This window comes from Gasterosteus aculeatus, chromosome 14, assembly GCF_964276395.1.
Source record: "Gasterosteus aculeatus chromosome 14, fGasAcu3.hap1.1, whole genome shotgun sequence".
In the NCBI taxonomy this organism is placed as follows: domain Eukaryota; kingdom Metazoa; phylum Chordata; class Actinopteri; order Perciformes; family Gasterosteidae; genus Gasterosteus; species Gasterosteus aculeatus.
In genome coordinates this window covers 11,105,395-11,132,684 of record NC_135702.1, presented here as the reverse complement: position 1 = coordinate 11,132,684, position 27,290 = coordinate 11,105,395, and the positions used below count along the sequence as shown (strand labels likewise).

Sequence of the window (27,290 nt, the reverse complement as noted above, 5' to 3'; positions counted from 1 at the left end):
TGCCGATAAGAGAAAGTATTCAAGAGGATGATAAATAGAGGGATGAAGGTGGAGACGGACTGTGAAGTTTACAAAGGTTTAGGAGGAGTATACAACAACCCCACAGAAAGTTATTATAAAACACTAATATACTGTTAATATAATCCTATAGTAAAACGAAACAACTCGAGCAAGCTGGAGATCAACGCTGTCGAGGTTTTGAGAACAATCTCATTGGTAAGACAACCGGTTCATCAGCATCCTGTGGTGACCGCCGTGGAAGGGAGTGTTGGACCACAGGGCACATCACCTGCGTCCCTGTAAGCAGGTGAGGGGTCTTTAATGCCCGCTGTGCCCAGCTCAGGCGTCTTTCATCCCCGACCCCGTCCGTCAGGGCTGAATGTAATTTATTAATGGCAAAGGTAAGGTTGGAGTTACCTGTAATATGGCGTGTGCGTCACAGATGTTGCTTGAAAGTGTCTTACTGCCCTCTGCTGTTAAAAGTTGCTGAGCAGACGTTTTTATGCGAAGGATCCTTGGCGTTTCCACAGATTTTTTTTCTTCTTTTTTTTCTTTTCTATAGAGCCCCAAGATGCCAAAAAAACATTGTTCTTCATTCATTTTTCTTAACGCAAACCCAGAACGTCTCCGCAACCCGACTGTGAACTTTTTCAGGCTCTTTAGAAGTCTGCTATTGGTCTGATTTAAAATGGAGGTGTGTTTCAGAATAAAGTCATGGTTTGGTTCAGAAAGTAAACGTGAAACGTTGGGTTATGTTGTTTAACATATTGTGGTGTAATCCTTATTTACTGACTAGAGAGCCTTTCCATGGTAACAATTATCGCGTAGCTTCATTATATTAGCGCTGCATGGATGCCGACTGTGAAGGATTTCAGTTCATTTGTACTCTGCTGTTGATCTGATTTGGCACGGTGCTCCAAGACAGAGATAACCCATTGTTTGGTCTGATAATTAAATAAGATGCACATGTGGTGCATACAAGGGAAGGTTGGATTTCAAGTTCACGACTGCTAAAGTTGACCCCAAAGATTAATCCAAATTTATTTTTAAAGGTGCAGTCAGTTGATCCGTATCAATAGGCAGCCAGCTGTGGAGCTAAACATTACTTGGTGAAGCTGTAGACACCCTTACACGGCTACAATCATTTATAGACATCCACATAATATGCAACAAAGCAACACTCTTCTCTATAACCATCCGTCTCACTGAAAATAAATCTTGGATGCAAACCAACTTCTTCAGACTAAACTGTGATGAATGAGACATTATCATCTTTAGTCCAAAATCACTAAGTGAAGCCATCAACAAATTCTGCCGCACTGCAACCTGCACTCCAAAAACCACATCAATTGAATTGAGAGGACTGTCATTTTCTACCTAAATAAGATATCATTGCTAGTACCTCCGGCACATCCACGATTGACAACTAGTGCATCCAAAACTCTGGTACTCTTCCACTCACACGTTCCGACCCTCGTTCTCCAGAACCCCCAAACAATAAATCCAATTAAAGGTCCTCCTCCTCCTCGCTCAGAAAGCCCTCGAACACCCAGACCCCCCCCCCCCACCTCTCTCTTCCCACCTCAGTCAAGCGATCAACCACCTCCTTCGCAGAGCCTGCGGCCCTGTCTTGCAAACATCTCGTCTCCACCACTTAGGACCCGGCACACCCGGGGCGACAGAGCTTTCTGATGGAGAGACAGGGCCAGCTTTTCACGCAGCGCGTTGGTGGTCTGTGCTCGAGCTGCAGGGCGTCAGGGTCGCTTACCTAAAGTGGAGCATAGAAGACGTGACTGGTTAGCCTCGCTGAACGCAATTTTCTTTCTTCTTCATTCTTCATGTAATTGGTAAGAAGTTCCTCGTGTTCATACGCCACCGTTTGCCTTGATTTCTTTCTGTATTTGTGTTGATTGTTACATCCTTCATACCTGAGCTTTTTTTGGGCGACATACCATCTACCTCTTTGATTTTCAACATATAAAAAGAATGAGAGAAAAATAACAGCCCACTATTCCACAATTCCTTCATTTTATGGCTGTAATAGAAGAAATTCCTGTAATTGGAAAACTATCACCCAACTATGCGGCTAAGGAGGTTTTTTAGACCTCAAAATAAACTATTGTCAATTTCAATTTCCAGTAGAATAAAGGAGCTGTTGGCAGCAGACAAACACTACTTTCACTCGTTGTTGGAGATTAACCCAGGAAGGAGAATGACAATTGCTCTGCTAGAAACACGTCTCCAAAAGATTGCTAATTTCTTTATTATGTTTTCCCTGGATGGAAGAAATTGATTGCTAACCAAATAGCTACAGGATTGAGTTGAGGTGTTACGTTGACTCAATAGGGAGCATGGGAGCCTCACCCAAGGTGCATGCAGGGAGTACAGAGGTGCTGTGTCAGGGCTCTGTGGAAAAAAGGCAACTGGAACAAATCCTGGGAAAATCCTGCAGTATATTGCAACGTTATTTACTTTTAAGTAGCCACACTCCTACATGAAGAATCTACATCCAGAAATGCGTTGCAGCATTGTTTTAGAAATGATTTCCATCAAGACTAACACATGGAAACAAATATCACACCACTGTTATTTATGCTGGGTGTGAGCAGGAAGTAGATTGTCAACAGATTTTCGGTTTTGTTGTTGTCTGCTCTCACAATTGGACCTGCCGGTTGGTCCCTAACGTACCAGGAAGCCTCTACTCTTGTGTTTGTGTTCAGTTCCATTGTGCAGAACAAAATAATAACGCACAAGAAAAGAAAATGCTGTCCATATTGTGTACAGCTCCTTCCTCAAAGCCAGGAACTTGCAATGTCTGCTCAGAAGAGCTTCTAGTACCGCCGGTCAGTTCGCTCACTAAGCGCTCCGATAACAGCTCGCTTCCTCCGCATGTAGAAGCAGCATCATGAGATACATACTTTGACTTTGCAACAAGTGCCAATATAGACAAAAATGGAAGTGACACCTGCAAACTGTTGTCCATGTTGAATTAAGCACCGGCGGTCGATCGATAATCAAGGCTGTTGTTTGTTTGCTTCTGGCCCTCTGACAAATTAGTAAACAGCGTGTCCTGAATGCAAAGACCCGATGAAGTGGCAAACAGGGCCGTCTATGTCAGCGGAGTCCGAGTCCGGCCTGACGCGTGCGTGGTAGCAGCGTTGTTTTCTTCAAACGCCACAGTAGTGTGGACGCTAGGCTTAGATTTTCAGAATAAGCGTAACGTAGTAGTGTGGGTGTAGCCTAAGTCTCTACGGACTTAGATAATGCCATAGAGGCCATTCTTGAGGGCTGCAGCTGGTGGGTGTCTCAAATGATTTTCTCTTAAATCAAGGCGCTCTTTGTTGTCCTCACAGCCGTCCGCCGTCTTCTGTTTCCCCACTAATATCCTGCTGGCTGTCGCGCCTCTCAAGCCCTTTATCGTCTAAGGATCTATTGCACCCGTCGAGCTGACAGATTAGAAGGTGAGCGGCTCGCTCACGCCTCCCGCTAATTGGAGCCTACTGAGTTGTTGGCCCCGTCTGCATCTTTCTCCCACGGTGTGGTCAGACAGGAGAAGATAGGGGAGAATTTCAATTATACTCCAAATTCTTAAATAAATTCCCTTTAATTAGGATCAGCTTGCCGGTCACAACCTCAGGGAATCAAAAAGGTCAGCAAATGAGGCTCAAATTGGACCAAAACTATGGAAGGTATTCCTCCGGTGTGATAAACTGGTATTTGGTTCAGCTTGAAGATGCATGGACGACTAAGGTTAAGTGATGGATTGTGCCTCTTGTGTGGGCTTTCTTCATGCTGCCCTTAACAGCCTATTTACAATTTGCCCTCCTATTACTTGACTTGATTTGACATTCGTAAGACTATAATGGAATTTGTTTGATATTGTGTCCACACTCTGACAATTGGTTAAATGTTGAAATGTATTTTCTTCTGTGACTTTTTTTCAGATTGACAACAGAAAATATTGCTGCAAAAAAATTGACATATCAGATTTCACAAAGCACTTTTGGCAACATTAGCGACATTGGGAAAACAATCCTCTACCAATACAGTGCTGGAAAAGATGAGCAACAACAACGTGGCAAAGGACCCAAGCTATCCTCTGTCAGCAAGGAAATACACACCAGCTACACACATGCACAGACACAAACACGCACACACACACATTTGTTGCTAACTGTGTGGAAATGTATATCCTGAAAACACACACACACACACACACACAAACACACACAGACACAACACACACGCTTACGCAGAGAGTCTCCAAGGAGAGATGAAATAACTGAGGAGGTGATCCACAAGAAGCCTGCAGGACTGGATAAATATTGACCTGAATGAATGAGTTCTGTCACACTACATGAAACGGGCTACACACTCAGGCAAAGACTGACTCACCTACATCCACCGCCTCCAAGAACATCTCGGCCCGTGAACTATACCATCAAAGCTTTGCTATTCAACCGTATTTTTTAAACAAAATCCGGAATCAATATTAATATTCATGGAGAAACACAGATTGCTTCTCTGGAGGTTCTATAAATAATAAAAGTATTGGGTGCATGCAGTTACATTTTCTTAAATAAACTTGAAATACTGGCGTTGGTTGAGGGGGAATCGCTGTTTTTTCATAAAAAAAAACGATGAAATTGGAAGGACTGCCTCAATAGTTTTATACTGCTGCAGGTCTGCAGGGAGTCTGTAATCCACTGGACAGAAACACTACATTCTAATAATTTTCTTGGCTTATTTTTGTTTATTTTTTAGGAACGGTGCTCTTGACAATGTGAAATCTTGTAATACCTTTTTGAGGATATTGTGTTTCCAGAAAGTATATCGCATTTGGTCTCATCTGATTGAAAATCTGAATCAAAGTACAAATGTGTTTGTGTCAGTGGGCCTTCAAAAGGAATACATGCTAATGATGAGGTCAGTCTATATTGTTTTGGAACCCCAAAAGTATTTTTTCATCACAATAAATCACAATAAACCCTTGAATTCTTTACGGTTTGCGTTTTTTCACTTTTTGTAACAAAAATCAGGCACATCCTTTAAAATAAACAATGCAGAAACATATGTTGATAAATCTTTTACTGCTGGACTAGACTGCTGCAATTCCAAAATGCTGCAGCACACGTTCCAATAAAAACGCAACCCAATAAAAAAAAACCTATTACCGCATTATTAGATTCACTGCACTTGCTTCGTGTAAAACCCTTTCCCTATCCTACTAAGCCCTTTTTACCCAGGTGCCATCATATCTTAAGGCGCCTGTAGTATCCTATTACCCAACTGAAGTGTAAAGGAGTTACTAGAGTCCCAAATAGCAGGACGGGAGCATTCAGCTAGCAAGCTCTACGGACTACAGAACCAGCTTCCAGTTTCCACGCACACCCCTCACACTGAAGAACATACGCTTAAGACTTTCCGTTTAGATAACGCTAATAGTCAGACCATAGCTGCTATAAGCCTAGACTGCCAGTGGTTCCCTACTCAGTTCCTCTCTCTGTTCTTCCCCCTCTGTCTGCATGCGTTCACGTCCCAATAACGCACGTCATTAACTAGCTTTTTGCCCGGGGGGCCTTTGTGCTCGCAGGTTTCCATGGTTGGGGGCTTTATCCAGGCTGGTTGTGCTTCATGTTGTGGCCATGCCGGACACAGACTGCTACAAATACGTTCCATTTGTGTATATAAAATAAAGTTATACTTATTTGTAATGTTTCCATCTTCTTCTTATTGCTTTATATATTATAACCATTTATATCATAGGCATTGACTGTTTTATTTTAATGTTTTTAATTATTATTATTCTTTCTTGTTCTCAGACTACTTTTTTGAAACTGGAGAAGTGTCCCCTTACTGGCTAGTAGAGAGAATCCAAGTGCAAGATACTTTAGTACTACCACTATTAAAAAAAGAATACTTCAATTCTCAGAACTGGTTGTTGCTGCTTGGTTGCATCTCATGACTACGATACATGAGATGCAAACAATATGATTCATGTCTTCATGGCCACTGAAGCTTTAACATTTATTTTGCTGCCACTTTGTTTGATAATGGCAGCCAAACCAAAAAGCTACAGATAAGTAAATCTTAAAAAGCACCACAAAAGGTGAAAAGATGTGAGGGTGAGTGGCCACTAGCAAATTCCTTAAACCGCGTAATGTACATTACCATCATCCTCTTCCCCTGTTGTCAGAATGCTTCACGTCCTCTAACAGTGTAGATGTCCATCTTACTAATCGAAATCCGATATAACCATAAACTGCATGTTGTGTGCTTGATCTCCGGGTAACAGTGGCAGTGGATTAGTTTTACATTACGTGTGTAAATATTCACAACTGTCAGCGACAGAAAAGTGTCACTAGACGGAAAGTTCACCATCTTATGTGCACACAACGTTTGCGTGATGTTATTTTCCTTACGCCTGAGACAAACATACATCAACAACCCTCTTGAGTTTTCTAGAATACTACAGCTACTGTGCTGAAGGGAAACTAATCTGTAGTTGACCCTGACATGCCGGCTGAGGTGAAAGGGTGTACATGCATGTCTACTTTTTGTTCAACTGATAAGAAGATTACATTAGAAAGTATTGATTCAAAGTGAAACAGATTGAGATTATCAGTCAAAATGCAGCTAATCTGCCTCACATTTTAAGCAACGTTGCCACCTGCTGTTGTCATAAAGACAGCACACCTCATTTAACATGTTAAGAATTCATTTTTGTTTTTACTTGCACTGTTCATAATCACCTGCTAGTCAACTTGGTGTTACCCGTTTAGTTTTTGGAGTTTAGTGCCAAATGATGGAATGATGGTATGAGCCCGCTCGCTACACTCCGGATCCAGAGCTCTCGATAATCCCGGTTAGGTCTGTGATTAGTTAAATCGAACTTACTTTCCGCGCGTACATCACTTATACAAACGGCTGACACTCCCAATTAAATTTGAGAAGTAAAGAATCATAATACAGTCCGTGGATTACCAACACAACTCTAAAACCACATATGAAGTCTGAATAGTCTTCTGTGTCTAGCATCCCGTGGGCAACAGGATGCTTGACGGTTCCCTTCTGATGTCTAGACCGGATACCGTAGTTACTCTTGCATCTTCTTCTGCTGTGTAACACTTGAAATACATGTGCAGTTATCCTCAGTCAAAGTCTCCATACAGTCAGTGCATCTGTCCATGGTCCTGACACACGGACAGAAAGGCAGTGTCTCTCTCCATGGTGCTGAAATATTCAACGTCATGTTCTGCTGAAAACATCTCCTCCATGCATTGATTGGCCACGGCTTACTGCTCGGTTGCCCTCCTCATTTGGAATACTTGTTATTCGGAGTTGTTTTGCATCCCGCATTGGCAAAGGAAGTGTCAAATAACCGGGTTTATTGCATTCGTCAAAGCATTTCACATTCAATACCGCTCTTGGAGCTGCGTAGCAATGCTCTTTTTATGTTGATTCAGGATAACTTTGTTGTCTTAAGCGAAAGGAAAAAAACGTGAAATCTCTCAAATCATTCCTCTATGCAAAATAAAGCACTGTACTGTCAGTCCTTTGGGGCGGAAAATTGTCGTTTGGATTGCCGTTAACTACTTTAGGAGTTATATACTTTACATGTGACAACATTCACAAAAAACAAACAAACAACTGCTTGTGTTGTTGGAACAAATAAGCAATGTGGTCCAAAGGCTTTCATTACGAAAAAACAACCAACAAAGTGTTTAAGCTCGACCAAACGGAGAGTGGGAGGGAGTAAATGTTTTCTAAATGTCCCCTTTAAAACGTTAATTAGGAGTTTGATTGACAATTATGTTTGAGGCCATTTCCTAATTACAGTAAGGAAGCAAAGAACAGCTTTTCTTTGTCCACATAAATGTATTACAAATATATACACATTACTGCATCTGTTCACAAAGGGACTTTAATGTGCTGCACCATGTGTTAAATGTCAAGTTTGAAAGTGATAATCATAGTAATTCCCCCCAAAAAAGCAATTCATCAGTCACAGAGGTTGTTACACTTATACTTCATATTCCTCCGTCTCTTTTTAGTTGTCTCTGGTCTTGTAGTGTTCTTCTGATAGGTTCCTTAGCTTCTCAGCAGCCTAAAAGTACAAGAACAAAGCAGCGCCTGGCGTTCATACATTTTTAAAGATGCATGTAGGCACAGAGAGAAAATCTAGTGCAATCTTGGTATTGCAATGTACTTAGTATGCTGTGAGGTTGTCAGCTTTTGATGGCCTGCGGTGAAAACAAAGCCCCTGGTAACAAATCTCAAATCCGGCTACTTCATGCTATACTATTTTAGATCAGTAGAATTAATGAGAAACTCTGTAATACAAAGTTGGCTTTGCACCAGTTGTTTTTATAATATTCACCTGTTCAGGGGTCAGGTCCCTTTGCTCCTGGGCAAGCATCTCATACCCCACCATGAACTTCTTAACGGTAGCTGAGCGCAGCAGAGGAGGGTAGTAGTGAGCATGAAGCTGCCAATGGGAATTGTCTTCCGTTAAATGGGGGCCAGTCGGGGCTCCTGAATGAAAAAGGGAGGCATTAGACTTCAGACACAGAGGCAGCTTGGCTCAATCAATCAGAGATTTCAATCCCGGTCAGCCATTGGTTCATCCAAGATGGAGACGGCTTTATATCATCCGAAGAGGGAGAGACACGACCACATCCGTTTTTCCTTTAAAGGCTTGTGTGCTCTGAATATCCTGAATTGCAAGAGGCAGTTTATTCCACTCCGTAGCACCAGCAGACACACACACAAAAGCCTTTTCCCAACGATTCAGGTTTTCCTTTTTGCTCTGGTGTTGTGTGTTCACACTGAGCACTGGTCTGCACAGGTTATCCAGCAGACAGATAGTATCCAATATTTGTGATTTTCTAGTGGAATTGGTGAGACGGGAAAGGAAACCACTCAAATTTCCCGCCAACTGAAACTGTGATTTGCAATTGCGACAAACTCTTTCTGTGATGAAAGCAACATTTGTGAATGTGTACACAATATGCGTGTTACTGCAAAACTGCCGTTACAGGTAAACACACAGACGCAAACAGAATGACAGCCCAATCAAACAGTGGTGGCTAATTAAGGTGTGTGCATAGCCAGGACACAACAAGCGCGTTCATCTCCCTGGATAAATTAAAGAAGCAGCCAATGTTCACTCGGTGGGTGACTTACAAGTACAGGGTAAAAAAAATAAATCTAGATTTTAAAGGGATGAAGCACTTCCTGTAAGGGGCAACCGGAGATCCATTTTATTCTGGTTGTTTTATACCATGACCAGCTCTTATTAGCCGCCAGGGGTCTAATAAAATCCTGGATACTGGACAGTATTACCAGGCACCCCTGACACGGGTGTTTGTATTTTAAATGAATGCATCCGTATTAAACTGTGGGTAATGAATGCAATAGTTTAGGTTTAATTAGTTTGGCTGCAGCGCTTCATGTTCGTGGCGTTTTGTTTGTGTGACCAATACCGAATTAGATAAATGGCCACGTGAGAAATGTTTTTTCATCACACAAATTTACCCAAATCAATGTTCCCAAAGAGAAATCAAAGGCAGGGCCGAATGTGAGCTGTTATACCTGGGTTGAGGTTTAATGAAGGACATCTCATGTGTTCACATTATTTTTTCATACTCAACAACAATCTCTGCTTTCCTCTGTGGAAGCCTTTTTCCTAGAATCTGTCACTATTTCTTTGTCTTACATGAAAAAAAACTGGCCGATTAGTGCATGAAAAATGTCATTATCACACAATTTGATAGATACCCTTTGAGAGGGTCATTACCAAAGACACATTTTCAGTGATTTGTGGCTGTATTTGACATTTTAATACCTTCTTTTTTGCCTGCGGTGCTTTCTAATCTTAGTGGAAGGAGATTAGAAGTAGAAGGTGAACAATCTCTATTTAAAAACACAAAAGCCTATCAAAAATAGAATCACAAAGGCATTGTATTCACTATAAGAGAGACGGTTTCCTTACAATAGGGGGTAATTAGACACTGATAGAGACGACACAAGATTAGGAATGAAGAGAGACGGATGCTCCTGATAGTACACTTTAGTTTCAAACTTAGTGTTTGTTCTGGAAGACTCTAATATAATATAAAGAATACAAACTTACCATTAATACAGGCTAGAGAGCCACACATTTTAACAATTACCGAAGTGACTCAAACAGCATCCAAACCCACAGAGCAACACAATAAAGCCCGCCAAAATAAAAGCCGGCTGCTCTGGAGTGAGCTTGAATAAAAGGACAAACACAGATGGGGGGGGATAAGGTAACTGATTAGTGTGCCAGGTCCGGGTGTGCGTGCATGAATATGGGAGTGTGTGCGTTTTAAAGCTAGACTGTCAGTGTGTGCATGTGTGACAGACTCACTGTGTGTGTACGTGCACCAAAACACATCACCAGCAGTCTTCCCTCTTGATAAAAGGTGATAATAACACTAACGAACGGAGACTTTAAGGTTCTTTTGCCAGTTAAAGAAAAATAAAAATTGACCGCACTGCAAGAACAAGACAAAATATAAAAACACAAGGAAGTAGAAGCGAGGAAGCTTTGTCACTGGATGATGAAACTGCTTTTGGCGGTCAATATTTGGGCTATTTGTCGCAAAGGTTGTAATAAATAAAGTAAATCTTAAAGCTGATATATTAGGCTGATAAATCCATACCACACAGAATACCATATGTGTTAAACTAGAATGATAAGGGGTCTAAATGCCACTGATGAAGATTCTATGAGGACAGATTAGTAACTGTGACTATTTGACAAAGAGACGACTTGTTTCTATTTGGACGGACATAAAGTTATATTCTGACTGTAGAAATGTTAATCTATGTGTTGAAATGATGCAATATTAACACTGTTCCTGATGGGTACCACGCTACATTTTGTATTTTACTTTAAAGCTGTGAATACACGCAAAGCCTGTGAAAAAAAAACATCATTCTCTTTGTCACAGAAAATAAGGTGAACCTGCCAAAAATGTGTGTATAACCTTCAACAGATGTTGCAACACAGCTTTTGACTTTCTAGCCCTCTAAGAAATAAAACACACAAGATTACAGGCACAACTTAAGACAAGATCAGAAGGAACCTTCACCACAGGCAACTTTTTTTTACTTCAAAGATTTACTGTTTGATAAAATAAAATGAAGAAGTCAATGACTGTGTCCTCTCATGCCCTCTGTCTTCTTCTCCGCACTATAGTTTGAGTGTTGAAACTTTCAAAATCAAGTTATTTCAGGGACCAAGGCCCAAGGTGATGAGACGTGTTCACAAAATGTCAGCGCTTTCTTCTCCAAAATGCATCGAGACAAGACAGTCAATACAAGTTGATGCTCATGAACCAACCTCAAATTTGGATGTGTCTCTTCACGACTACAAAGCTGTGGACTAAATTAAATAAAGTTGATTCTAACCTTGTTGTTGGTCCTAAATAGTCATTATGTGCTCACCTCACTGGCTTGAGGCTGCTCATGAACGATGAGAAATCCCGTCCTGTGGATTCGGATTCGTAATATAGAGACGCAACAACCGGAGAACAGAAAAGATCTCAATGTGATCAGCACTTGCTGAGAAACAGGTACCCCCCCCCCACCCCCGCTATATAGCGTGTGTACAGATTGTATTCCACGCTGCAGCGTTTATCTTCACGGAGTGGACACCGCCCTGAATAGGAATGCATTAGTCGGGGGTTTGAACCTGCAACCCTCTGCTCCTACAAAGATCCGCTCTGACCACTCAGCCGCGATGACTCGTCCTCTCCTCCCTGTCACACGTCGCGTCGCTTTGTCCTCCTGACCTTTCGTTCTGGCTTGAAACCGGCTGCGAGGAGCTCTCTCATCTCTCTCATTCGTCAAGACGAATTCTCTCATCTTGACTGTTGTGGTGGGAGCTATTCATAAATAGACTTACTTTGGATTTCATCAGAGATCTTTGCAAATGCTAACGAACGAAAAAGCAATTTGCTCGCTTATTCACTTGCTCTCTGTCTCCTTACTAGTTCTTTCATTTTCTCTGACTTCTATTGTTTTGGTGTGATGCAAAAGTAATTTAAGCACAGGATACGGGCGCATGAGGGGTAGAAATTAAGTTGAGCCAGATCAGGATGCAAGAGATAAATAAAATGCTCACATCATTACATCATTAAATTAGTATTATTAATAACAGCAGGGTAACAACTACTTTTGGCACCAGAGGTCAGGAAAAGTTGAGCAGACAAATACTTCTCGCATTTGATTTCAAATTACCTCTAGGGAAATGAAATCATCTCCTGAAAAGGTAAATATAAACACCTGGAAGCCCAGCAGGGTACAAGAAATATATCTAGCTGGCATTACTCAGATGACTATAAGTAATGTGAAAGGTGTTGCTTATGGTGCCAACACTCTCATTTGCATGTATTACAGCAGCAACAGGGAGCAAAGAAAAGCTCTAAAAACCCAAAGAACAGTCCCTCCCAGATAGTGCATCAAAATGAAGTTAGAAACTAGCTATTGAACAGCATTCAGCTTCTAGAGAGCCTGAAAATTCTACCATGAGGAGACGTAGAGCGACTAATGATTTAAGTGCTCTTAACCTGTGTGAATTCCGGATTTTCATCGTGGTTATGCGTGTCCTAAAAACATTAAATAGGGTGATGTTTCTGAGTCGTTTGTCAATGTATTTGGAAAAGAGATGATTGAAGCGCAACAGGAGTCATCTTACTTGCAATACACTGTATTGTAATTTATGTACCCGTCAATATTAATGCAATATAAATGCCAGGAAGAAAAAAAACACTAATAAGTCTTTCAAAATATATACTTTTGCATATGTCAAAGCCTTTGCAAATAGTAATAATAATATGAACGGAGCTTCGTCATGTACTAAGATTAAAATTCTTAAAATATCTTTGACCTTTCCCGCCATCTGCGCTTCTCTCCTTCTGTCACTCTATAAAAGCAACTTTAGAATCGGTTGTTGCTATTGAAACTATTGTCTTTCCGTCTCACCGTGCCAGCCCATGGAGTAGGGGAAGGAGATTTCAAACAGATTGTCATACTTGGTCAGTAGTCGCCTCATAATATCAGCGAGACCTGATGGAGAGACAGAAAACAGGAGGAGAGTTGGAAGAGAAGGATCATATTTCATACCGAGTAGGGCAGTGATCAAATAATGAAAGTTCCATAACCGATAACCAGTCTCAGCTGAAAATGTAGGAGTTAATTAATCTGAGCTATTAAATAATAATCAGCATGTTTTACTCTACAAAATCTTTAATAACAACTGACGAGTTCCATTTACAGCTCAAACTAAATCAATTGGGTTTTGTCAATTGGGAACATTCCTAATTAGAATTTGAATTACCAATTATTAGGCACAGACGCACAGCGTAGAACAATCCCACATCAATAACCTGATATTTCCAAATAATTCAGTTACCAGATACCACGATACCATTTTGTGACAACTGTGACCATATTCTGTTAATACAGATTGAGCGATCCGTTTTATTGACGCACCTTCGGCGTCACACCTTCACGACATAGAATAGACATAGACATAGAAGCTCAATCAGCTAAATAGACTCTCAGGTGTTTAACAGAAGTCTTTCCCACGAGCCACTAGCCGACTGAGGGATGCAACGGTGTTTTTCCTTCAGAGGGAACGGTGTGAAATCTCACAAGAACTCAACAACCGTAAGATAATTAATGCTCATAAAACAACGACAACATCTGCTTGAGTCGTCTACCCGCCCTAATGATAGAGGCACAGGGAGGTGAACAATTAGTAACGCACTGTGTTGCTTTATAAGATATACAATAGAGGGAGTGTTGACAGGCATTCAACAAATTAAACATTTTGCTGATTTGAACTCTATGACGTGAAAGTTGCTTGAATTAGCAGTGGATGAACATGGAAGAGGAAGAGACGTGCGTGCAGAGAACCACAGGAGACCGCTCGGTCAGAAACGGATCCTTTGGGTTCCCCAATGAGCCGCTGACTCCCCCTTAAACTGAAAATTACCTCGGCGCTTGCCCAGTCACTCCCTGTCAGCGTCTTCTTTACCTTCCCTCTCCTCTGCGGTCAGATCATTGATCCGGAGGACATGGCGTCGTGGCAACAACAGCGTTTGGTACGGCCATGTCGCCCAATACGGAACCACCGCCAGCCAATCAGAAGTCTCCACCACCACGCGCTCCTAGAGGAGGGACGCAAATTATTTAGGGGGGGAAAATGCCTGGAAGTGATATCGTGATGTTTATGAAAAAACTTTTTTTGCTAGCGTGCTTTGCTTTGACTGAACCTGAAGCAACACTACGTTGTGTGCTTCAATCTAATCGGCGCAACACGGATGGCACATTGAAAAAAATATACATATAAACTGTGTAAATATATGTATTTAATACAATTGAAGACAAAAGTCATGGCTGCTTTATGGTCCCCCGGGTGTCGAGTGGCGAGCTTGTAGAATGGACAAGGGGCAAAGCTCGCAGCAGGTTTCTGGCGACGGCAATGACCTTCTGTCCGTTCGGACTGAAATATCTCAACAGCTATTGAATGGTTTGCCCAAAAATGTGCTCCTTGAACCCCCTTTTTCAGGGAATGGAAGTTCTTAAAAGATCTTTCTGAGGCCGGTCAGCGGTCAGTATATCACACCATATTCCACATTGCAGAGGGCTAAATGTCTCGCAACCATCTGCTACAAGTTGACTTGTTGTCTCAGATTTTCTCATTTCGTGACATTGCTTTCATTGAATCCTGCTCAACGCTCTTTGACAGCGCTTTAGAAACCTGGAACAATTTTAAAGCTGAATGTTGATTTACGCCCTTATAGTTACAATAAACACAAATACATGAACAGAGAAAGTTCAGATCACTTTGGCTTATCAACTCACCCCACAATGTATTGAGAAAATAATGACATGAATAAATACGAAGCGTGATAAGTAATAAAAAGAAAACTGTGCAAAGGTCGGCTGAGGGCCCTCTTACGTTACTCAAACCGGTTTTAAAGCAGGTCAGTGGCTTTTCACTGCAGGAAGTCTCATTACCATAAACTGTTTACATGCAGAATGTGTCAGAGTCTGAGATTCAACAAGCTGATGAGTGGGCACAAACACAACCTGACCTCGGGTATTACAATTAATCAGAAAAAGAGTCGGTGTGTGTGTGTGTGTGTGTGTGTGTGTGTGTGTGTGTGTGTGTGTGTGTGTGTGTGTGTGTGTGTGTGTGTGTGTGTGTGTGTGTGTGTGTGTGTGTGTGTGTGTGTGTGTTTGCGTGCTAAACAGCCGCTGCAAGAATCTTGTAAAAGTCAGCTTCATACTAATCCCAAGATCAACATAAACAGTCTCTCAAAACGTCAGTAAAAAACATAAATACTGTTCTGTGTGAACGGTATGAAAAATAATTAAAATGTGAAACAAAATGTTTTGGCTGCCTCGGCCAGAAAGGAAACCTCCTGGAGGTTTCGACAAACTTGTCCAGGCATTGATGCATAATTAATGCATCCACTGGGAATGCTGTGGTGTTTAAAAATAAGAGTAATCTAACTGAATCCTAATGAACTTCACATGCAATATAGGATTCTACTTAGTGCTCGGTGCAATAACACTTTGTAAAGCTTCCTGTTCATCGAATGTTGTTAAAGGGGATGAAAAAGAGTAAATTCTCTAATGTGAATCTATAAGGTGTTTAGCAACCAACAGCCTTTTTTATTGTTGTTATTCAAATCTATTACTTTACACTTTATTCTTCCTTCTTACAATATTCTACAACTTTCTCCAGTTCAATATCTACCTTCCTCACTCTCTTATTCCAACATATCCGTCCTCTGATGCTGCTAACAGGATTATAAAGGAGCAGAATGGAAACAGAATAATAACGAGAACCCGGACAGAGCGGGGAGATTGAGGATGGGGAGAGGGAGGGTTGGAGTAAAGAGAAAAAGAGAGGGAGGAAGTGGAGGATGTCCTAAAACAGTCACCTCACAGACTGCAAATCCCAAAGAGTTTGATTCAATTAGCTTAGAAACTTTTGGTTTCAAAGTCAAGAGTGTCACCGGGGAGCCAAACCCCAATTCAAACTCCTCCAAACACTGCAGTGTGCCAATTTACCGTCCTAACCTCGGGTCAGAGAGACAGAGTCACATACACACGCACACAAATCCACGCAAACACACACACACACACACACACACACGCTTCCACTCTGATTTTATAAAGGTCAGTCCCCATGAGCACGTCTACCCCCCTGCTCCTCTCAAAACCTTGATGCTATCCCATCTCGCTGTGTCTCTCACACACACACACACACAAAGGAAAAAATGCAAAACATAATGAATCAAAAAATAGAAAACATGAGAAATAATAAGTCCTCAAATCAAAATCACACCAAAGTCCATAAAAATATTGTTGTATTACAATTATAATTAATAATATTATCAGTGATGTGAGTTATCCTTAAAATATAAATGAACTTTATATCCTTCCCGCCCTGTCGCTGTATGTAACTGTGTGTCTGTCCTTACTCCCCTCGTCCTCAAGCCCATTCTCCCTTTGCAATTATTCTTAAAGATTTATGTATTTTTAGTCACTTAAATGACAAAAGTTTACCATTAACAATAATAATCTGTTTATTAATGACATAACTAATAATGTTTTTACGTTAATTTTGTGGAGGCAGCCTCATAAACAGGCAGTATTACAAATCACTAAATAATCTGAATGAAAAAATGTACTAGTTATTTGACACACCATAGTAGTGATATTAAGGTAAGTAAACCCTTGAATAACACTGAACACACAGCACAATCAATATGGGTAGGAAAGTGATGCGTTGACATCAAATAATCCTCTTAAAGGTACATTTTAAAAACGGGTTTTCCATTAATCACTTCTTAAACTCAAAGGACGACTTAGAGGAGGAAGTGCAAAAGGTAAAGTGCTGAAAGTGAATTGCATGAGGAAAAGATAAACGGGCAGCACATTTGGCTTGGATTGGATTATCATTAGATAGACATTAGATTCAACAGGAGGTTTAGCTTTGAATACAACCTGAGATTACGTGCAGTTTATACCAAAAGTACCATAAGCAAACCATCTCGTTCCACAGCTCCGGCAAGCGAAGAGGTCACGGCCCTGTCGGGTCTAATTCTACTGTAGAGTTCCTCCACGGATTCAAACAAATCTCTTCTTACTAATTAGAAGTTTGGCTGGCTTGGAACCTTTCATCAATGGTTACTGCTGCTCCACAAACATGACTGGGAAATCACTCAACACACACACACACACAGTTGTTTTTTTCCCATTATCTTCAAGCAGGTTAAAGACGGATGACACCGCATTATGCTAATGAGTATCTCTGCTGTCCAATGACAGGCTTCACTGACTCAAAGACAGGCGGAGTAAGTAGAGGGGACAAAGGAGAAAGATAAAGTAGGAGAAAAAGAGCGAGGTTCGTTGGGAGCAGGTGGAAGTTGATAGATTAAGGGAGAGGCAATGGGGGTAGTCATGGTTAATATTCACTGTTATCAGCCAATTGGCTGAAATTATTTCCCCATCACCCTTTACGGTATCTGGCGTGGTCATCGGATCCAAATGTCAGTGTCGTGATCAATTGGGGCATTTAAAAAAAAGCACTTAATAAGCTGAGGCCTCTCGAGCCATGTATCACTGTGTGTAATGGGACTGTAGCCTGCGATGCCAGATTTTCTAAAGACTAAATGTTTGATTCTGCTTTTGAATACATTTTTACGCTGACTTCTAACGTAAGCTATACGTGGTTGATGGCCACACTCAAACAAGTTCAATTTCTTTTCAATTTCAATCACTTGAAATCCCCGAAACGAATGCTGGACGGCAGACTAACCCCCCACCCCCACCCCCCTTTACATGTGTTTTTTCTCAATATAACCTCAATGTACTTCAATAGAAGAAAACCACCTTCTCTGTAGGACTGTTAAAAGCTATTCTGGACAAATGGAAAAATACCCAAATGAAGGTAAAACCAATGCAAAATAAATGATAAGCCTCTGAAGGCAAAGTGTTCTTTTCAGAACATAATTTGCATTTGCGTTTACTTTGCAGTGGGTGTACCTTTTTCTCGGCCTCCTGTTTGGCGTATTGCAGCAGCAGCGGCTCTCCGTGTTTCTGATGGAAGGCTCTCTGACAGCGGTCTGACAGAGCCGGCTCGTTGGGAAGGAAGTTGCTGGCCCACACCTATAATTTAACAAGAGTCGGAAAGATGATGGAGGGACATGATGATGAGACATAACCGAAATCTCAAAACTTGGAATTATCTATAATAGACTGGATAAGCAATCTGCCCATTCCCCCGGTCTAATTCCAATTACCTCGTTCCTTTTAGACTGAGTAATTCAGCAACTTTTGCCGTAGCAGCAGATTAGCTGAGTTTTTAAAAGTTAAACTCGCAATGAATAATATATTAAAGGTTATAGAGAAGAAGGATTCCAAGGACTCTAATTGAAACAACATTGAACGTAGTGATAATGTTCTTTCCCAGTCACAATCTCTTCCCTCCACAAGGCTACCATGATAATCCCAGCATCTATACCAGCCGCCGCCTTCGGGCCCTTCAGACGTGGTGACCTTTGCTGCCCCACCAGTGGTCAAAGAGGTCGTAGCGCTATTAAGTCTGTGTGTTTTTGTATTTAGGGGCCTCATCCCTGTTGGCGAATACATCAATGGTGACAGTATTTCCCTCTACATTATGTCATGGTAGTGCTGCATGACAATCCAATTGAAAGTGTGAAACGAGGATGCAATGTTAAAGTCATTTCAAGACCATAGAAGGGCTGAATTATATAGAAATGCTGGCATGATCTTTTATTTCCTTTTACACAGATACAAAGATAGAATAGAGGGAGATTTACTAAGCATTAGTAATAGATCAAGAAAATCCAGTACACTATAAATATAAATCACCATGCATGCAGGATGTTCGACCACTCTCATGCCAATAGAGACAGAGACACACTCGCTGAGGAAATTAGCTTCATAATTGTTATGAAGCTCAAAAGAATTATTAAAAAAGGGTTACAAGTTCAAAGCAGCAGTTTTGATGTTGGGACTTCCCTCTCATCAGCCACCAACGGGCCTTCTGTGTCAGATGGTTTTAAACACTCAATGAGATCTCATCCCTGGAGAAAACCGACAGTTTCACGCTCTAAAACGGATGAGATGCTGCAGGCTATTTGATTCGAGGAAAATAGTTTCTACTTCATTTTTAATGATGCTTCTATGCAGTGGAATGAGTTCGTAATGTACCTGTACATAACGTACAACCTCATTTGAGAATGCTCTTTATGGATAAATATCACTCCATCACACCATCACTACCATCATGGTATTTTAATGGCTGTAAAAGCAGGTGCCAATGACTTTGAGTCACTGCTGCATGATGAATCCACAGCTGGGTCTTTGCAAATATGGTTTTGTTGTGACTAGCATTCAAACCAATGGGCGTGTGTATATGCAGGAACGCAAAACAAAATATACATATTCTTGCTTTGATGAGTGAGACCTTGACCAGAATATCAATGAGTTATTGCAGCAATGAGGAGCAGAGTAGGTTGTGTGTGTTTCTGATGGGCAGTGGTCTTTCTTTTGGCCCCTAGTTTGGTTTCCTGCATTATTTTTACACATTGTACGGGGCGGGCATTATTAGTGCAAACGAATTTGCCTATTATTTTTTGCCTTTTTATAGAGATTTTTGGCCTACTAAAATTGATTTTTTTCTGAAGGTAAAATATTTGTGTCACAAGGAGTCGGTTTTTCCATTATAATATTCCATCGCATGAAAAAAGTAATAATCAGCGGCATTGTGTGCTGCTTTCAGGAGCACCGCTTCAGGCTGTATGGCGAATTGTTTTGTGATAAAACACTCCGGCATATTTTTTAACCAGAATGAAGTGTAGAAATCACACTGTCACAGGCTTCCTCTATTACAGCAGAGGGGGGAAAAAGGGTATTTTGACAATCAAGCTTTGGAGTAATTTCATGAGGCTCCTGTTGGCTTTCCTTGTATATGACTGTATCCTTTAGATCCATATTACTAAGCTAAAAAAAATGCAATAAAAATAATCTGCTAAAGAATTATTCAAGGTTGTTGGCATTTATACCTTGGTAAAACCACAATTACTGTAATGGGATTAAAACCCAGCCAAGCATGGAGTTTATATTAATAACTTGTTATTATTGGCTAAAGGCTGCAAAATGTTTATGAGCATGATCCAAGGAGGACAAAGAGAAACGGCATGTGAACTGTATGTGTAAATACTGTACGTCTGCATGCCTCTAATGGCCACTTGGCTCTATTTGTACACCTGTTTTTCTTGCATCGTGCCATCAGCAGTCTGCTGATCCTCGAGGAAAAGGTAGAAAATAGTAAAAACAGATAATAACACATGAGAAAAATGAATTCTATCCTTTTTTCTCACAAGACAGAACTTTCAAGATTGAAAGACTGACAATATCATATCAGAAGTAAATACTTACTCAATTCAAATACTCCATGACCACCTCACAGAATGAATACAGTTGGGATTGCTCACGTGAAGAAGACTATTACTATTACAGGAGCATATGTTTTTCCTTTCAGCACTCAGATGAAAATACATACAGCTCTGTCCCTCTGAGACCAAAGTTTTCAGAAGCAAAGACGCCAGCAGAATATCATTAACAGTCTCTGTTCGTTATTCTTCAAAGTTTTAGATCTACTCTTCTCGCATTCTGGCCTGGACGAGCTGCGTGGCTGCGCACGCACACACACACACACACACACACACACACAAACGCACACACACAAACGCACACTTACTCTCTCTTCCTAGACTTTGATGTCTTAGGACTGCAGGAAATAAAATAACAAAAATGATAACTGTTTAAAGCTTCATCAAAGACTGGATCCAGGTTTGATTTTGTCTCAGAAACGTTTTCGAGTGGATGGCAATAAAAAATACACCTTTTTTTAATCGCGGAACTTTAATAAACGCAAAAACAAGACCAACTAGATACACACACACACACACACACACACATATATATATATATATATATGAAGGTTTGAAATCCATCTTAATAAGAAATCTATTCAAAGTGGTATAGGTTGCTCCTCTACTTTTCTTCCACAAGTACCATGATCAGTGTTCTAAAACCGTGTCTTTTTGAGGACATACTGCCCTCTGCTGGGACGTTGTATATTACAGGTTCACAAAGTTCCTCACTGGAAGTGAATGAAGCAGACTTTTGTAGTGCTGCACCTTGAAGGTATTGGAACTGAAAGAGGTGGCTGGTGTCTGAATGCTCTTACTCCTGAACTTTATGTTCTCACTTCAAGGACAAGTAACTAACTTGTAGTTGAAATCACATCGCATTAGCGCATACAGGAAAGTAAAATAAAGACCTTCAGTGCGTCTGTGCATTTCCTACCTGACAGTGCGGATGTGGATTTGAGCAGCCCATCATAGCTCCTTTGTTCTCAAAGATCTAAAAACAGAAAAACAGAGAAAACCCAGTTTAGCTGACCTTTTTCAGTCCTATACAGTGCTACAAAACTAACACAAAACCACTTCTAAGAGAAGAGCAGAGAAGGAAGAAAAGAGCCCTTTGGTGGTGCCTCAGATGTCAGCACCTGAAGAAAAATTGGTTTTCCTCCTCGAGTCAAAAGTCAAACTGAACAAGTCTCTGAGGGACTCTCGAGCAGAGCAAAGCCTCGCGGATGAAGATGGCATAAAACTGGAGGGGCTGGGAAAATAGTGATGTTCTTGCTGCTGATATTTGATAGATAATACGGTTTCATTTCCCCTGCGGCTATGTAGGCTTTTGTCTGTTTAGTGAGAATATTTAGGGATCCCCTTGGACATTTCAAAAGATGTCTGCACGCGCAGGTTTTCTCGGATCTTCGGAAGGATTTTTGATTTGACAATATCGTAAGATACCAACAGTACCACCATGATGGTAAACAGATATCCAGAATATGACTTAGAATTGTTTTTAACATTGGATATCTCAACATAAAAGTAAATATAAACCTAGAATGTTGATGCTTTACGGCCACAGTAGTCCACATCTCTGTGCAGACTAGAGAAATGGACGGAGGTCACTGTTCTCTAAGGAAGGTAACGATACACGACTGGCCATTTGAGGGTGGGGAAATAAAAGCAGTGTTGCAAAAAAATGTACATTTAATAAAAAATAAATAACTAACAGTGTTTTTAGGAGTCTTGTGTGCTGTCTTGTTTGGGGGCTTTAACATACTGAATGAACAAAACCAAAAAAACATGTGGTTTTTTCCTGATTCAGATAGAAAATATCAATCTGTTTACTGAATAATGAGTCTTAACCAGGAACGCTCAACATTATTTTCTGACCTCTGAATATAACGTCAAAAACAGCATCTTTATCTGCGATAGAAATTTTTATAGCATTTTATACAGGAAGAAAGTCCCAGTTATCCACATCCTTCTCTCGCTGCTGCTGCGGTTTAAATTTGCAAGTTGCCCAGAGGCATCATTAAAGTTTTATCCAATGATCCACAAAGATCAGTGACGAAAGGTTACCTGCTGCTACATTTTACATGTCTGCAGCCGTGGGACAAACTGGATCAATCATTGGTGAACTTTAATGGGAATGTGTGTGTGTGTGTGTGTGCATCGCATACTTGAACCCAGGGGTACGTGCTTCCTAGTTCTTCAACAAGCTCCGCCCACTTGTCAATCACTTTGACAACTTCTTCTTTTTTCATGAGAGGAAGGGTGACGTCTGACCAGGGATGGAAACACATGACCTTACTGAAAATAAAGATAAAAAAGAGAGACAGAGAGGATTTCAAAAATGAAATGGGGTCTTCCTTGCTTTGCTCATGGGCACTTTGACAGTAGCAGCTTTATTACGTTACATCTCAGGTATTTGAATCAGGGGCGAAAACTCCACTCAAAAACACATTAGATGCTGCTGTCTTACCAGGATTTTCTGTAAAATCTTATTCTTATGAATTGTTGCCAGTTCGCTTCAAATTGTTGTAGTTTTAACCACTTTGTACAAAGTTGATATCTATTGTAATTTACAATTTTTATGTTTGCTTTACCTATGTTTCCCAGTGGAAACCAGCTTGACTGTGAAATTAAATTCATATCAACAGACAGGATCCTCTTACGGCCCGAGCAGCTAGTAGAGGATCAATAATTGAACATGACTTTGGTGTTTATGCTCGGAGCCAAACTGAATGGTCGTTTTTATAAATTGTTCATGAGTATCACAGAAGCTGCAAGTCCTCCCTAAACTGCTTACTGCATATACTACTGCGTGTGTGTATTTATTAATATATGTGAATCTTTTTCTTACTGCTGAAGTTAGAATACCTTTTTCTCTGGCTTTGTGAGGCCTGTTGTATTGTTTCATCACTGGGGAGTTCAACTAATGTCCCAAAGGCGAATACAAGTTTGTGCTTAACCACCCTAAAACAATAATTCATGTAAACCTTTAAAGAAATGTACTTACATAACAGTTCCTTGCAAGGAAATCATAAGGACGCTATTAAGCCAGTGAATAGTGTCCAGTAAAATGAAATACCAATAAACCTGTTATAATTGTTTGGTGGAGGATTTCGGATCATTCTGCTTAGAGAATGTATGACCGAAGGGTGAGGCAGTAAGTCATTAGAAGGTTATCCTCCCTCACCCTTTCTCTCTCTTGTCTCCCGTGACCCAAATCCCATTTCCTATTTTGCTTTCCCTCTAATTGGCTCTCTGAATGTTGCTGAAGGGCAGAACGCACTGGTCCAGCTTCCAAGCTCCCCTTACTTTGAAATGCTCCCAAGTCTGTGTGGACTCCACCACCAACAAGAAAAACTGGAACAAACAAACACGTACGCAGCCACTGCTCCAGAAAAAAGAACAAAAAAAGAACACAAATCCACACAGACTGAGTCTGTGAGGTTGAAAAATACCCTGAAATGCGAGAATCAATCATGAAAAAGTCTGAGCAACACAACAATCAGTGCCGTTTCTCCGACCCATTACTACGTGAGTGCATGTGGCAAGTAATAACCGACCGCCTCACACATATTGCCAACGCATGGGACTTTAACACCAGCTTTGGTTTTCCAGCAGCGCATGCAATGCGGTGTTTTGTTTTAGTCTATTATTCAGCGATTGTTGTCTACCTCTGCTGTCAGGCCAGATAACAAAAATCCATCCTGAAAATGCAAATTGACTATACAGAAAATGACCTACAGACTGAAGACCACCTGTCTTGGATGTGACATAGAAGGTGAAAGGGTTGCATAAGCGTTGGAAGCCGTACTGATCTATGGCGCAGTGCGAGCCATCCGTTAGGCGGCCGGGACCACCATCGACTTTGACAGGGAATAAATCAACCAGTCAATGCAGATGGCCTGAAAGCTGGTTCAAACTATTTCATGACGGATTGCAGTTTATTCCGAATGAATACAGCCCTTTGAGACTCTAAAAAAAACTCCTATTTCCTTCTGAAAATATCGATGGAAAATGGAAAACATCACTGGATGGAAATCCATGTTATCACGCACAACGTTGGAGCATCTAGGTTGTCATGTTGTGAGTGAGAGAACATCCCCACCAGGTGGTGCCACAAAGGATTACACGCATCTTAATTTATGTGTTGAGGATTTGTAATTTTGTTTTTGCATGGTTCAAGATGCCCTGAAAACAAGGGGCATGCAGTGTGTTGATTAACAAGATTACCTTCCGCTAATAGCTGATTATGCTGATGGTAATCACGACAACGCATGAGCGTTGCCCCAGCGTGTCTGCTTTGATTGCGCTCATCAGTCCTGATTTAAGTAGTCAGAAATTTGAATGTATCGTGATTTCTACAAAAGGAACATTGATTAAGATGCATCCTTGACTAAATTCTAACCACACGCTAATTTGGATTATTTATGAGTTTCATATTTATGTCATTCCCCGCGACCCTGTGTGCAGGATAAGCGGTTTGACGATGGATGGATATTTATGTCATTGTAACACAGTAGTATATTGATAAAGGTACAGGCGCGATACTAGATATACATTTTGTCATTTTCAGAAAAAAGGTTTTATTCAACACTACATTCCATCAGTATTGTCAATTGATTATTCAAGACGCTTCGTTCTTACCAGACGCCCCTGGCAGCTCTCGACTGGAACAATGGATGTTGACCTGACCCTGAAGAAGAAATGTAAGAACACATACTCAAGTCAACGGAAGTTGTTTTAACATGGAAGGTTATATTCTACTTTAAAAAATGAATACACATTCTCATGTAAAGTACACCTGCACCCAATAAGGCCTCTTATTGAACCTGATTTTTGGTCATGAAATAATAATCTAAGAAAAGAAAAAAAAAGTATATATATAAAAAGTATTCTATTTGATTATTCTTTCATTTAACAGCAAATAACTACATAAATAGAAACATACAAAAAAGTGTTGGCAAATTTTATATTGTGTAATACAATTACTTGATGTAGGGTTTTTACAGCATAATTAACACTCCTCACCAGGATCTGGGGCATCTGGCTGAAGAGCAGGGAAGTCATTTTCAAAAAGAAAAGTGCTGTCATAGTCTGGATTTATCTGTAGAGAAATAGACACAAAACCATCTATATATAAGCATATTTGGTTGTCTAAAGCAAATTGAATTCATAACTAGCGTATACTTTGTAGTTGAAGGAGTCCAGATACGCGTCAATAATGGCCTACTATTGATAATTTAGACCTTTCCAGGACTGTTTTATAACAAAATCAATCATGACTCCAATGACTAACTGCAACACGTTGACTGCAGACATGAGATCAGGAGTTTGAGCCCACTGCTTGCTGATATCCTTGTACATTATTGGATGATAAATTGAACAAAAGGTATTCCCCTGGTCTTACCTCTCCGTTCGCACGCGTGTTCCCAGGACAGAGCGGGTTGTGTGGGTTGTGTCTGGGTACATGTTCCTCAGGAGGCTTCTCTACCTGACCGGCCCAGGGTCTCTTCATCCGGTGGGCCGACACAAGGACCCATGTGTCACGCAGAGGGTTGTAACGCAGGTGTTGGTGCTCTGAGGGAGACACGTGCCACAAGGATAGTCACACAAAAACACAAGAGAGAGAGAGAGAGCAGGCTATTTGAGAGCCAAAAGAACAGGACCAACAGTCGGATGTATTCATCTGAAATCAACCTGATCAATGAATCACTGCAAGCTCATTGTGTCCTCTTTAGCCTTTGTGTAGTACAGGAAATTACTTATGTCCCATATTGAATGCTGAGAAGAATAATTATTGTATGTATCAATGAATTGCTTATTTATTTGAATAGTTAATAATTCATTCTGTATTCTGTCCAAGAAAATGTGTGTTTCGGTTTTACACAATAATACACATTTAATACTAATACAGGCCCAAAGGTGTGCGAATTATTTAGATGACTGTTGGTGCAACTTGCAGTAGGAAAAGCGGCAGGAACTGGAGTCACGAGACCACACAGCTGACTGTGTGCACAGCCAGAAGCATGCAGGCAATGCAGGAAGCATCTCTAACGAATAGGCTGGTCTAGCAGCAACATACATGGATGTTTGAGAACCTTTTGCTGTTTGTGTGTGTGTGTGTGTGTGTGTGTGTGTGTGTGTGTGTGTGTGTGTGTGTGTGTGTTTGATCTGTAGTGTGATGCATCCAGGAAAAGTTTGATAATATATCCTACTTACTTGTAAAACAAGGGGTTAGAGATGTGGGTTCAGCGAGCAATAGCAAAGTAAAGCAACCAATTCTGAATGGTGAAATAAATGATCTGCAAAGTTACAAAATCAGCGGGATCCGATGTCCTGAACGAATTCGTGTTACCTTTTGCATCAAAACTGACTTCCTCATTGACGCTCATATCGGTCGGTGCTGTTTGAGATTTGTCGTCTCTCCGGTGTTAAATCCATAAACCATCAACTCCTTCTGGACTTTGTTTGACAGTCGATAGTTTAGGTACCAACGTGAAACTCTTCGGCTCACTTCCTGTTCTTTTGACGAGTGAAAGGAACGTGCTGTTTGGAACAAATCAATGTGATATGAAAAATCTCTAAAAGTCTAAAGGGAAAGGGCAAAGATGAACCAATAATAAAAATCGTGGCCGGTAAATGTTCACACCAATACAAGCTATAAAAAAAGATATATGATGGCCCTTTTTTTGGTATGAAACAAAATTGACAGAGAACAAATAAAAAAAACTCCTTAAGAGGGTTTTACAACGTGCTGGCAACCCAAAATTG

At 40.8% G+C, this 27,290-nt stretch overlaps 1 protein-coding gene across 1 annotated transcript; it reads right to left on the bottom strand.

The window, feature by feature from the left end:
- Positions 1-7,904: 7,904 nt before the first annotated feature.
- galt (galactose-1-phosphate uridylyltransferase) lies at positions 7,905-27,054 on the bottom strand. Its single transcript, XM_040197985.2, has 11 exons — positions 26,875-27,054; positions 25,927-26,096; positions 25,548-25,623; positions 25,164-25,212; positions 22,688-22,817; positions 21,457-21,513; positions 18,103-18,225; positions 14,075-14,207; positions 13,018-13,101; positions 8,381-8,535; positions 7,905-8,107 (listed from the first exon to the last, which is right to left on the bottom strand). Exons 1-11 carry the CDS (start codon positions 26,909-26,911, stop codon positions 8,051-8,053), a joined length of 1,071 nt encoding a protein of 356 aa, XP_040053919.2. The 5' UTR covers positions 26,912-27,054; the 3' UTR covers positions 7,905-8,050.
- Between the last annotated feature and the right edge of the window lie 236 nt (positions 27,055-27,290).